The 12,187-nt window shown below is 46.5% G+C and overlaps 1 protein-coding gene across 4 annotated transcripts in view; it reads right to left on the reverse strand.

Moving 5' to 3' along the window:
* The window catches only part of MME (membrane metalloendopeptidase), a 79,325-nt gene that overhangs the window by 45,033 nt on the left and 22,105 nt on the right, over nucleotides 1-12,187 (reverse strand). For all 4 annotated transcript variants that reach the window (XM_058550598.1, XM_058550604.1, XM_058550590.1 and 1 more), the window contains 4 exons: nucleotides 3,009-3,170; nucleotides 1,640-1,720; nucleotides 1,461-1,556; nucleotides 1,218-1,336 (listed from right to left, as the gene is read on the reverse strand). In XM_058550598.1, the coding sequence (XP_058406581.1) occupies nucleotides 1,218-1,336; nucleotides 1,461-1,556; nucleotides 1,640-1,720; nucleotides 3,009-3,170 (458 nt within the window). The remainder of the gene's footprint in view (nucleotides 1-1,217; nucleotides 1,337-1,460; nucleotides 1,557-1,639; nucleotides 1,721-3,008; nucleotides 3,171-12,187) is intronic.

A 12,187-nucleotide genomic window follows, 5' to 3' on the forward strand; every position in this document is an offset into this window, starting at 1 on the left:
GAGATTTTTTTGAGATCCTCTACCCTAAGGCGATGGAGGAGACTCCTCCTTGGTTCTCTCCAAAGCTACTCTGCTCAGGACCCAGCTGCCAGTGCAGAGTGTGAAAGAGGAAACTCAGCTGGGCTCTTGTGTGTCTGGCCCGCCCTCAATATCCATTGAGGGCCACCTGGACACCCTCGGCTCTGTGAGATGGCCTCTGTGCACTGCAAGGTAAGATGGGGACAGGGGCCAACCAGAGCATTTGTGGGTTAAAGTGAGAATCCTAGCAGACGTAAAGAGCCAGGACACAAGAACAGAACCTAGAGGACTGGCGTGGAAAGAGCCAGAAGGCATCCCCACGGGAAGGCCCTGCTCCTTCTCCAACCTCCCAACCCTCCTTAAGAACCCTTCATGGAGACTCTGCAGGATGCTGGCATTTGAGAGCCAGAGGAGAGGATGGCAGAAGGGAGAAAAGGGGTCCACTGTAGAAGAGAGTTGAGTTCAATCTGTTTCACGATTTTAATAAAAATGACTGTAAAGATGTACGCAATAGTGTCATGAATATGATTCTATGACCTGCAAATTTTGGTTTAGTTGCTTTTACAGGAGACCAAATAAAAGCTCTATAAATTTTTTAGTCCATTCCAAACATATTCATTAAGTATTAATCTCATCTTAGGTGACACCTTAGGTAAACCTAAATGAATGGCTCCCATTAAGGAAAAAAAGCCACCTAATAAAGCCATTTAAAAAGAATGGCATTTTATTTACCTTAACTGAGGAAAAAAGTATAGGTATTCTTTAGTAAGAACCAAAATTGTGTTCAAAATTCCTTTTCTGTGTTCTTTTTGGAAGCAATTAGGAATTTCTGGCTTCAGACCTGAGTTACTTACATAAACCAGACCCTGCTCCTTCCATGAACATACAGAGAAATTAGTGGCTTTTTCTAAATAGGAGGGGCCTGAAGTCTTTCACTTCTTACCACTTATTTTATAAAGGGAGAGGTATCTACAACAGAGGTAGTAGAAAGGAGAGATGAATGTCTAAAACATGGCGTTAAGAAAATACTTTCAAAACTGGGAATCCAGTTATCAGGGACAGAGTGTGAATTTATCACCACCTTGCTCACACAATTCAAATGAGAATATGCAGTATTTCTAAACATCAATGACGACCACTAGTGTGGAATTTTTACTACAATTTAAAGATAACTCCGGCTGTCGGCCACACAAACTTACATGAATTATGTGCTTCATAGAGTTCTTATCATCAGTGCCAACAAAAAAATTAATAATGACTTTTTTCCCATATTTAGAATTCAGTTGTGCAATAGATTTCTCAGCTGTCCAAGAAGTACCTAAAGCAAGGAAAGGTGAGGTACATCTTTAGAAGCTTTAGGGCATTCATATGAGACTGCAATACAATAATAACAGATTTTGCGTGGCAATTATTTTTTTTTAAAAGAAGGAAAACTGCCTCACCGTACACTTGCTCCCAGTTTTCTGTCGCCACCGGCCAGTTGTAGATGCCTGGTAACAGTGTGAGGAGCGGCTCCCCGCCTCTGCTGTCAATAACAGCTGTGGAAACAATGAAGACACAGCATTATGAGGTCTATGCACGCCCTGGCACCCTCCTACTGAGATAACATGAGATAACTTACATTCGTTTACACAAGACCTGTACAGAGTTTTTGCCTTCTGCACGGCTACTATATCTTCAGTTTTAGGTTCCTGAAGGACATCTGAAAGAGGGCATTTAGTAAAATCCATCAGTATAACTGATCATTTGCAGCTGTCATTAACATTTTCAATGCATGATCACTAAAAACCCTGCTTTTGTGTATGTACGTTCACTCCCCCCATTCCAAAACCCTATAGGAAAAACCAGCCCCCTTCCCAGATCATTGTTCGTAGTGCAGAACTGGGAGTTAGTTTCATCAGCCAAGTCAGATGAGTCTTTTTGACGAGCTTATCTTTTTTTGTGAACTGTGATGTGTACTGCTCTGCCACAGATAAGCTACTTTTCGTGAAATTGAGATTAAAAAGAAAACAATAATACAGAGGAATTTGGAATTTAATATAACAGTCTTCTTGATGGCTGGGAAATAATTACCTCTGTGATCGTACTGTTCATGCTCCAAATGAATTGAATGAATTGTTCTACTTGTTTGTATGTTAGAAAATAGCAAAAATTGTTTTTCTACAAAGTAACTTCCAAAGAGCCAGCCCTGGTGGTCTAGTGGTTAAGATCTGGTGCTCTCACCACTGAGGCCCGAGTTCGTGTCCCAGTCAGGGAACCACACCACCCATCTGTCTGTTGTCACGCTGTGGCGGCTGTGTATTGCTGTGATGCAGAAAGCTATGCCACTGGGATTTCAAACACCAGAAAGGTCACCCACAGTGGACAGGTTTCAGTGGAGCTTCCAGACTAGACAGACCAGGAAGGACCCGGCCACCTACTTCCAAAAAAACTGGCCATGGAAACCCTATGAATAGCAGGGAGCATTATCTGATACAGTGCAGGAAGGTGAGGGGATGGCGCAAAAAGACCAGGCAGGGTTCCACTCTGCTGTCCCCAGGGTCACTAGGATTTGGAATCCACTCGACAGCACTAACCACTACAGACTTCTAGAAGATGGAGGATAGTAGACGACTGGACCCAACTTTTTCAACTTCCAGAGAGAGTGTCTTAGTGGGGTTAGAATAAATATACTCCAGGGCTGAGGTGGGAAGACATGGAGGTGGTGTTTAGTGACAATCATTTAATTTCTTCTTCTGCAAAATGGTAGAAAGATGCCATCTCCAGAGATGGTAGAACTTTATTGTTTGTGTACCTACAAATGAAAGCAGGGATGCTAAGAGACACCAACATATCCCTTTCAGTGCTTACCACCCTCAGAGTGACTGAGTGGTGGTCTACAAAACTTGGAGGGATTATCTACGTTAACCTTTTGTGACTAAGAGTTGTATCTTAAAAAATTGATAAATTAAGAGAGAAATCTTTGATGCATAGATACCAACTCCACTAACCTTTCAAAATGACTTCTAGTTCATCTCTTAAAATGTCAAAGTTACTGTAACGGGAGCTGGTCTCAGGAATGATGTTGCGTTTCAACCAGCCTCCACAGGCGTATTTGAAAAAGTCTGCGCAAGGCTCAGCGGTGGCATCCATGTTCTGGAGCAGTCGAGCAGCTGGAAGACCAGAGAGAGGACGAGATAAATTGAAGGGTGTGTTTCTTAAGTAGCTTGGAAGGGGAAAAAAGAAACACGTTGCTTCTCCTTTATGATCAAGTCAACTGGACTGATGTTCCTTTTTCGTACTTATAGAACATCAATTCAGGGGGAATGATGAATATTATTGGCACATAGTCCTCCTTTCCTTTAGTCTATATAGTGCAGGTTGGTTTTACTCTTGAGAGGTCTGGGTCCTCCCAGACCTATATCCTACATCTCCTTCCCTCCTCAGATACTGAGGTTCTTGATAGTTCCTATCTCAGATGAAAAGAACATAGGTCTGCCCTGGCCGTCCCGGGCCTGGGGTTAGCAAGCTCACCCTCACTCAGATAACTTCAGCTGCTGACTCTGCTCTTCAAGGTGCTGTGACTTCTGAATGTCTCTGAGACTCCAAGGGTGCGGGATTGTTAATGGTTTTATCATTCTAGTAAAGATCTGAAGCTACAGTTATTACTTCTTGGACCTTGCTTACAAGGTTTTTGCAAATCAAATTTGACATCCAATTTGCATTTATGTAGAATCTGTCATTACAAAATTGGCTGTAAACTTGTTAGTTTTTCTTATGTCCACACTTTTATCTTTGAGAACCATGATGAAAATACAAATCAATCAACACTGAGTATTTACAATGTGCAAAACACTGTGCTAGGTGCTGCAACTGATAGAAAAATGCATCAAATATGAATTATTACCATTGAAGAGAAGACTATTATGTACAGGAGGCCAACGCCCATAATCTCCACATCCGGAAGAGTGAGAAACCCTCCCACTGCCCTCCCCACGTTCCTTCTCATACAAGTTGAACTGTTTTGCAATGAAAACAAAAGAGCAATTGAGAATTCATCTGTCTCAAGAGAGTGTAAGTTCTCAAACGAGCTTTTGAAAATACTTCACTTTCTGATTACATAAATTAATTAATTAACAACTTCAAACAATTGCTGAGCTGTGTGGATTTTTTCAACTTGGAATGGTGAATCCGTCTCCAGGTGAGCCTCCCGCCCTTGTGACCACTTTCTGGACCCGTTTGCTTGGCTGCATCTCAAGCTCCATCTCTTCAACACCAAACTCTGGCACCTCCAAACCAGCCCTCCGTGGATGTCCACACTTTGGTGGGCAGCACAATCCGTATCACAGCCTCGCAGGTTGAAACCCTGGGCAGAACTCGTGTTTCTCCCTCCCCCTCGGGCTCGTTGGTCCTTCCTTTGCCTCTTTTCTGTACTCTTTCCAAGATAAGCGTCATCTTTGTTTACAGCTTCATTCCCTTTGTCTAGAAGCCACCCAACTACTCACCTTGCTAGCACCGTCTCCCTACTTTTATACATTCCACACATCTTTCACACATTAAACTTGCCCAAATACCCTTTTGCACCAGCCAGTCCCTTGCTCAAAAATGTCTGTGGCTTGACATCGCCTGGGTTAAATGACAAACTCTTTCCCTTGGCCTCTGCATCTTTCCTAGACTAATCAAGTCTCCCCCTTCTCTTTTCTCCCCTCTGTTTTTACACAAACTCTCTGCTCCAACCAGACGGGCTTGCCCCCAGTGCCACAGACACTCTTCTGTTCCCGCCCTGTGCCTCCACATCTCTCCCCTCAAGCCACCCTTTAACTCCTCCTCCACTCCTTCCAAATTTCACCTGCTCTGCAAGGTCTCCTTCTGTCCCATCTCTTCCCTGAAGCTCTCATGACTCCCAACTTGAGGGAATATTGCTTCTCTGAACTCCTGAGAGCTCACTCCCCACTTAGCTCTAACGCTCTCCTTGTGAATCCCTCTCTGCCTTCCTAACTATTCTGCGGATGAACTCAGCCTCTGTGTTCCTACCACCTAGCGTTCAGTGAAGGCGTGCGATGACGGGCATGTGTGAGGACGCTCCTGCGGCCCCCACGAGCCCTCACTCCCGCCTCCTACACGGCCCTCCCTGCTCCCACAGGTCCCACAGCTCTCATCTCCCACTCAGAGTCCATCCAGTCCTTCCACTCCCTCTGCCTCCACTCTATCTCGGGCTCCATCCTCGGGCTCTGCTTGCGCCCATCACCCAGGCTACAGCCCAGGCCTCCCCCACCCCAATCCCTGCTGTGAGACAGTCAGCTTAAAGTCGTCCTAACATGTCAGCATGCCATTTTCCCCTCCAAAGTCTTCAATATAATCCTTTGCATTCACAACAAACCCAGATTCCACAGCATATTCCAACCCTGATACATCCAGTGAAGCTCCCTCTCACTGCTTTCTCACGAGCCTTCTGCCCCAATTAAAAGAAGGTACTCAGTTTCTGCTGAGAAACACCTCAGGCTTTTCTGCGTCTGTAACTTGGACCAGGCTGCCCTGTCCTCTACTAAGATACCCGTTTTCATTTGTTCACGTTCAGAAATTTCAGGCACTTGCAAGGTGCAGTTCAAATCTTCCTCTTCACGCAGGGCTGTCCTTACCAAGCCCTGCAGTTGGCATCACATTCACTTTTTGTTGGAAAATCCATGGTCTCCCGACCTGGTTCTGGTAGAGGAGAGAACGTGTTCCACTTCTCTCACGGGGCCCAACACAGCGCTCAGTCAAGACGCGTCAGGGAGAACTCTAACTCGGAACCTCAGGTGAAGGTCAGGACAGTGATCCAAAACAGGCGGAGAGAAAAAGCCCTTCCCTGAACTTTGAAGGAAATGAAGATACAATGACAGGAGACGTGAAAATAAAGATGCTACATACATAGAAGACTTTCAGGTAAAGTGGAAAACCAGAAAACTGGAGCCTGAAAGGAGGGCTGACTAAAGACATTCTGAGCACACATTTTTAACAACTTTATGTAACTCTTGTCTTTGAAAATACTTTAAAAAATTTGAACTGAATGTTGTAAAGGCTGCTGCCATTTTGGGAGCACTTCTATCATCTTCCCTTCCCTGGGGAAATGGACAGTTTCAACACAAAGAGCACCAAACTCCTGGTTGGGAGACCAGTGCACGGGTAAGGAAGGAGGAGAGGGAACAAGGAGAGCGACGAGCAGGTCCTCCCAAGGATCTGGAGACGCCACGTGCCCATTCCAACATCCTAATGAAAGGGGAGCGGTGGCTGCAGGTCCACGCTAGTGAGCGGGAACCCAGTGCCGTGGGGACGCGCGTGTATTTCCCACGTCCTCCAGAGGAGATGACGGCCCTTCCCCTCGGGCGGAACGCCTCACCGGAGACCTAGCACAGTTAAACTACATACATCTGGACGACAAGGCAAAGAGGCAGCGTCCTCCACCTGTGAGGGGTACTCGGCCAAGACAGCGAAGAGGCACCTTCACAAACTCCTTCCCCTGCCCCGTTGTAAATCCCCCTTTCACCAGGGAGTTCATGGCGCAGGGCACTGCCAATCACTTCAAAGAGAGCTCTCTGTTCTGATGATTGTTTTGGGGCCACAGCGGGTTGTGGGCTAGCACTTTTATGCTGGGTCTTTGATCGACCGTCCTCTAATCTCTCATCGCGGGTCTGAGTCTCATGGGCACCTCATCCTCCGGACCTCCTCTCTGCTGACTTTTCTTTGAAGTCTAGACTTGTGGACAGAAGGGCCATAGGAAACAGACGCACAGCTGTCAGGCTGGTTGTAATTGTTTTTATAGTTCGTGTTCGTTGTGAATTATGCAGCCTCTCCCCAAGCCACACCTGGCTCTTCAGAGGTCTGCTTATGTGGGTCTCTGGCTTCTGAGTAAACAAAGGTGGCTTAAAAACAAATAAAATTATTCACCTTAATAAGCAGACATAAAAAACGACACAGTCAAGGCAGATGTGTTGACACGGAATGCTGTGGAGCAGAAGTTTGTAAAGTGAAAGAAAGAGCACACTATGATTTTTAAAAATCTGCACAAAAACACAGAAAGTTGAGAAGGCATTTATTTACAGCAGTTATATCTGGGTGGAGGGATTATCTGTGTGTTTAATTTTGTATTATTTGCTTATCTTTATTTTCCAGTTTGTACTAGATGAACATGCATCGCTTTTGCAATAAGAAAAAAAGTTGATTTTTAATTTAAGAAACTAGTCACATAAAGACAAGAAAAGTAATCTTCTATTAACAATGAGCTTATGTCTTATGAATGACAATTCTGAATGTTCTAGGCTGATAATAAATGACACACCATTTTTTTCCAAACTAATCTTCTTGTAACATTCTCCCAACTTACTTGACTATAGGAATTTAAAAACGAGCTCAACTATTATCTGGGAAGTTATTAATTACTGTGTTCATCACCCAGGGCCTGTTCTGTGGCGATGGACTAGGAGACGCTAGATAAGCTGGGAAGATGTTTGGGGGGCTTAAATCAGGCACACCTGTTTTGAATCCCTGAGGGTCACCCCTTTCTGGTGGAACAGGATTAAGCAATTTCCCCAGGATCAAGCAGCTAGTAAGTGATGGAGCCCCAGGACTGGCTCCTAGGTGCGTGCGTTCCAGCCCACCCTCTGCCTTCCAGACTGCGGACACAGCAGACGCCATGGAGAAGCACCCTCTGCCTTTCTTCTTTTCATTCCCTGGAAATCACCCCTTACTTTCCCTTGCCCGGCCCTCTTCTCCACATCCTCTCCTCCCGGCCACACTGTCCACAGCACAGCTTCCCTCCTTCCCCAGTGCCAGCCTTACCACCAGCAACTAGAGCTGGGACAGACATAGGAGACTCCCTCAGGACCTGGAGGGTCTGTGGGGGCCAGGAAGGAGGACAGGGAAGAACCAGACGGACCCTTCACAGTGGGGAAAGCAGAGAGGACAGTGGCCTGGAGGCCACCCATGCTCAAGGCATATCCAGGGGTGCATCTTCCGGAGATGGACACGCAGCAGGACTCCCGCCTGTCTCGTCCTGGAGTGGAGTGCACTGGACTGTGGAGAGTGACAATTCTCAGTGACACGTTTTAGAGCAATCCTTTCGACCCTGCTAACTGCGTGAATCATCTTGATGCCTTTTCAACACACGGATCCCAGGACCCACTCCTGACAAATTAAATCAGAATCTTTGGGGTGGTCCAGGCATTTTTTTAAGGCCTCCTGAGTGGCTCTAATGTGTGGCCAGGGGAGAACCACCAGATTAGACAAGAGAGCAACACGGAAGGTGAGGACAGAGAGCCCCACACCAGAAAGCAAAGGTGTCCCCATACTTAGATGAATTCGGCAGGTTTCCTCCTGCCTTTCCAGTGCGTAAGTGTGAACGGGCTCACATCAGACAGCCCATATTTCACAGCGTGCTTCATCCCCTCTGAGTCCCCGCACAGTCCCTTGGGGAAGCACACATACGTCTCCCTTAGCCCTCCACTCGGCCACACTGACTTTGCCTCCACCACTTCCTGCCCCAGACCCCATCCATGGCCAGTTCCCTCTGGGCAGGAGCCGTGTGATGCAGAGAATGCATCTGTCCCTCTGCCACTGTCTTAGAGGAGTCCCAAGGAGGGTTTGTGTGCCTCCAGGGGAAGAGCTCCCTCGGACTCGACCTCCCTGCCTCCCTCTCTCAAGAACCACAGGACCAAGAGGCCTGGTGCCAGGGGAGCTGCATCAGCAAATGCTGCACTGGACTCAGAATCACTTCTCTTCTCTGATGGCCTTTGTTCTGGGACGTTCTTGTTGAGCTTGACTTTCTGCTCCTTTAAGATAAGCTCTCTCTATCTCAGGGGCCCCTGCGCCTCGCAGGCAGCAGACTTGAGGCACAGCTGCTGCACCAGTTGCCGGACGTGATCAGACGGTGGAATTCCAGCTACATGGGAACCCGCAGCCCGTCTGCCTCAGGAGGAGGCAGTCCTCAGGGTGCTGTGAACACCAAGGGCCTCCACGCCACAGGACCCCCTGCCATACATGCTCTGCTCACCAACGACATCGACAGCTTGCTAACTGAAAACAGGATGGTTGGCACTACACACTATCTTTGTACAGTGGCACTTTTTGTGGGTTTAATTTTATTTAATGTTGGTCCATACTTGGGAGGTCATTGATGCTTCCCCATGAGAATGAATTCACGGGAATTACAAAACAAATATGGTCGATTCTTGTTATCCACTGGAGTTTGTTCTAAAGTCACCAGTAACTCTGCATGAGCAAATACTCATTGACCACTGGGGAAACAGAATTAGGTTCCTAAGAGCCTCTGATCACATTTTCATCAACTCATCAATAGACAATCTTGCTTTATGTGTGTTTCTGTTTACCTTAGAGACACCTGTTGACATCAGTGACTCACTCCCAGTGAACTCAGCCCACAGTAACTCCTGCCCGAGCGAAGCCGGTCCGACACGCCTTTTCTCCGTAAGACCCATCACAACCTTCTTGCACTGAAGAACCTAGACAGCCCGTCAGCTGTCTTGGGGGACGTTTTAAACAACGAAGGCTTGGGGGAAGTTTTAAACAACGAAATCACCAACAAACAGCACAAAAAATGTGAAAAACGTGGCACTAAGTAGCCCGAGAGAAGGATCCTTGTTTAGCATCCTTGTTGGACCTCAGCTGGGTCCATGCACGTGGGCGACTTGAATCTTCCACCAGTCAATGCGTCTATGCATGTGTCTATGCATGTCTGCACAGTATTGAACTGAGGGTCACAAACAAATTGCAGCCAACAGGTGAATTAGCAACTAGGGGATTCACAAATGATTAGGATTGTCTATACTTTTGTCCATTTTAGTTTGAGGCTTTTTGAAACATCAGGAAAATGAACAAAACAGGCAATGAAATTAAGTAGAAATAGGACTCAATCTCTCAGGCACGACTGTATTGAAATCTCGGGCCACTCTGTAGTTCCGTGTCAAACACCGTAAATAGGTGGGGGTCTATTTACAACACGCACCACACATCTGGCTCTGTGGCAGAAGCTCTTCACTGCCTCTGCCTGCTCTTCATGGAGCGAGGTTTCCGAAATGGCCTATGAGCACAACTGCTGTCGGCTTGTCTCTCCGAATTGCTTAAGCCCTTGGCTTTTTGACCAACCTCACAACTCTTCCATTTCAGTATCTTAAAATCATGATAATCGGCCTGGCTTGTGACTGTTCTGGAAGTGTCCAGAAGTGGCCCCAGGAGCAAATGCTCTTGTGAAGACCTCAGGACACCATTTCTGACCCAACCTCCGGTCCTAACAGACACTAAGCCTGATATTACTTCCTGGGCAATTTGTGACAATCTAAAAGCCTCCTCTGAGAGGCTGGCCCGCTGGTGCAAGCGGTTAAGTGCGCGCGCTCCGCTGCGGCGGCCCGGAGTTTGCCGGTTCGGATCCTGGGCGCGCACCGAGGCACCGCTTGTTGGGCCATGCTGTGGCAGCTTCCCATATAAAGTGGAGGAGGATGGGCACGGATGTTAGCCCAGGGCCAGTCTTCCTCAGCAAAAAAGAAGAGGATTGGCAGATGTTAGCTCAGGGCTGATCTTCCTCACACACAAAAAATAAATAAAAGCCTCCTCTGACAACATTCTGAAAGTATTGCTGACTTCATTCCCTGCTGTCCCCACATCCCCCAAACAAAACTAAGGCAAAGTCAGAATGTTTGCAAGAACACGAGGAGAACGCACTGTAATCACAGCTCGTCACAAGGACCCTATCCAAAAAGCAGTGACCTGGAGCCTGGAACCCGGGGCCATTCCTGAGGAGAAAATGACTGAAAACCAGCAGGCACACAGACTAACGCTAATAAAAACCAATGGTTTTCATTGCAAACATTCTGGATTCTTCCACAATCCACTCCTCACTTTTAAATGAAACCCTTGTCCCCAAATCACTCTTGTGACCCCTCGGTTGAAGGGAGGTTGGGGAACACCTGATGCTGAATGTAACCTGGACGGCTAGTTTATCCTTTACTTCACACTCCTTCTGTCACCCGTTGGGTAAGTTCCAGCCAAGTGGAGGTCAAGTCTTACCTGGTCTACCTGGTCAGCACCAAGAAAAGCCATTAGCACAGCTGTTCAGAAACTGCGTGTGCATTCACACCGTCGACCTGAGGGAAGCTTCCAACACGGTGAATCTACTCTCGAGAAAGGACACCTATTGTTGGTGCTCTGGCTTGAGGAGTAATTAGTTTATAACTGTATGTCATATATACATGTGGCCAATTTACCTGAAATGCACAGGTACACACACACACACATACACACGCACGCATGAGCCTATGAATAGTGAACCTGGAATCCATTCACTATCAGAGTTACACATAGAACATAAACTAGAGGGTTTTCATTTGGGTTCAGCAAAGATGCTGGTGTGATAATAATAATAGCAGACGTCAACGTTGACATGTGTCGGGCACTGATTTCACGCTGGCACTTTTCTAAATTCTTCACCATTTGCTCTCACTTAACTCTACATGGTAACTATATTTTGTCCCCATTTTAGAGATGCAGAAACGGAGGATAAGTAATTTGCTCCCAGAAGGTCACATGGGTGGTAGACAGAAAGCTGAGGTTTGACGTCAGGCAGCCCGGTGGCCAGAGTCTGAGTATCTTAACTGTGATGCTAACTGCCCCTCTGGTTCTAGTTATTTTCTTCCTTACAATTGCTCTGTAAAGTAGGACACATTACTTCTACTTTAGGGAAACCCAGGCAGAGGTCCACCATGCCCAAGGTCACCCCATAACTTGACACAGAGCCCAGGTCCAGTTTTAAACTGATGTTTTTTTCTACAGTATCCTTCTGCCATAACTCCAAATAACATTAAAAAAAATTTCAGAAGCTCCACAGAGAGAGGGAGAGAATCCAAATTAAATTACACAGCTACCACTGTTTTTTTTGTTGATGCTCAATTAAGATTTTAATTGCTCCATAACATGAGTATAGCTACATGAATTTTTTCACCTCGTTTGGCCCTGGATTTTAGAACTTGTTGAGATCATCACAGGGATCTCAAGTCCAATGGGCCCACAGTAATAATCCTCAGTTGACTCTCCCCAAATTAGTGACATTCTTCAGCCTTATCTCGGCCCATTTAAACGAATGGCTCACAGCCAAGGGAGGACAGTCAATAATTTTCCTGTAGGGATTCCTCCAAAATTCACA

Source organism: Diceros bicornis, chromosome 2, assembly GCF_020826845.1.
Source record: "Diceros bicornis minor isolate mBicDic1 chromosome 2, mDicBic1.mat.cur, whole genome shotgun sequence".
NCBI lineage: Eukaryota > Metazoa > Chordata > Mammalia > Perissodactyla > Rhinocerotidae > Diceros > Diceros bicornis.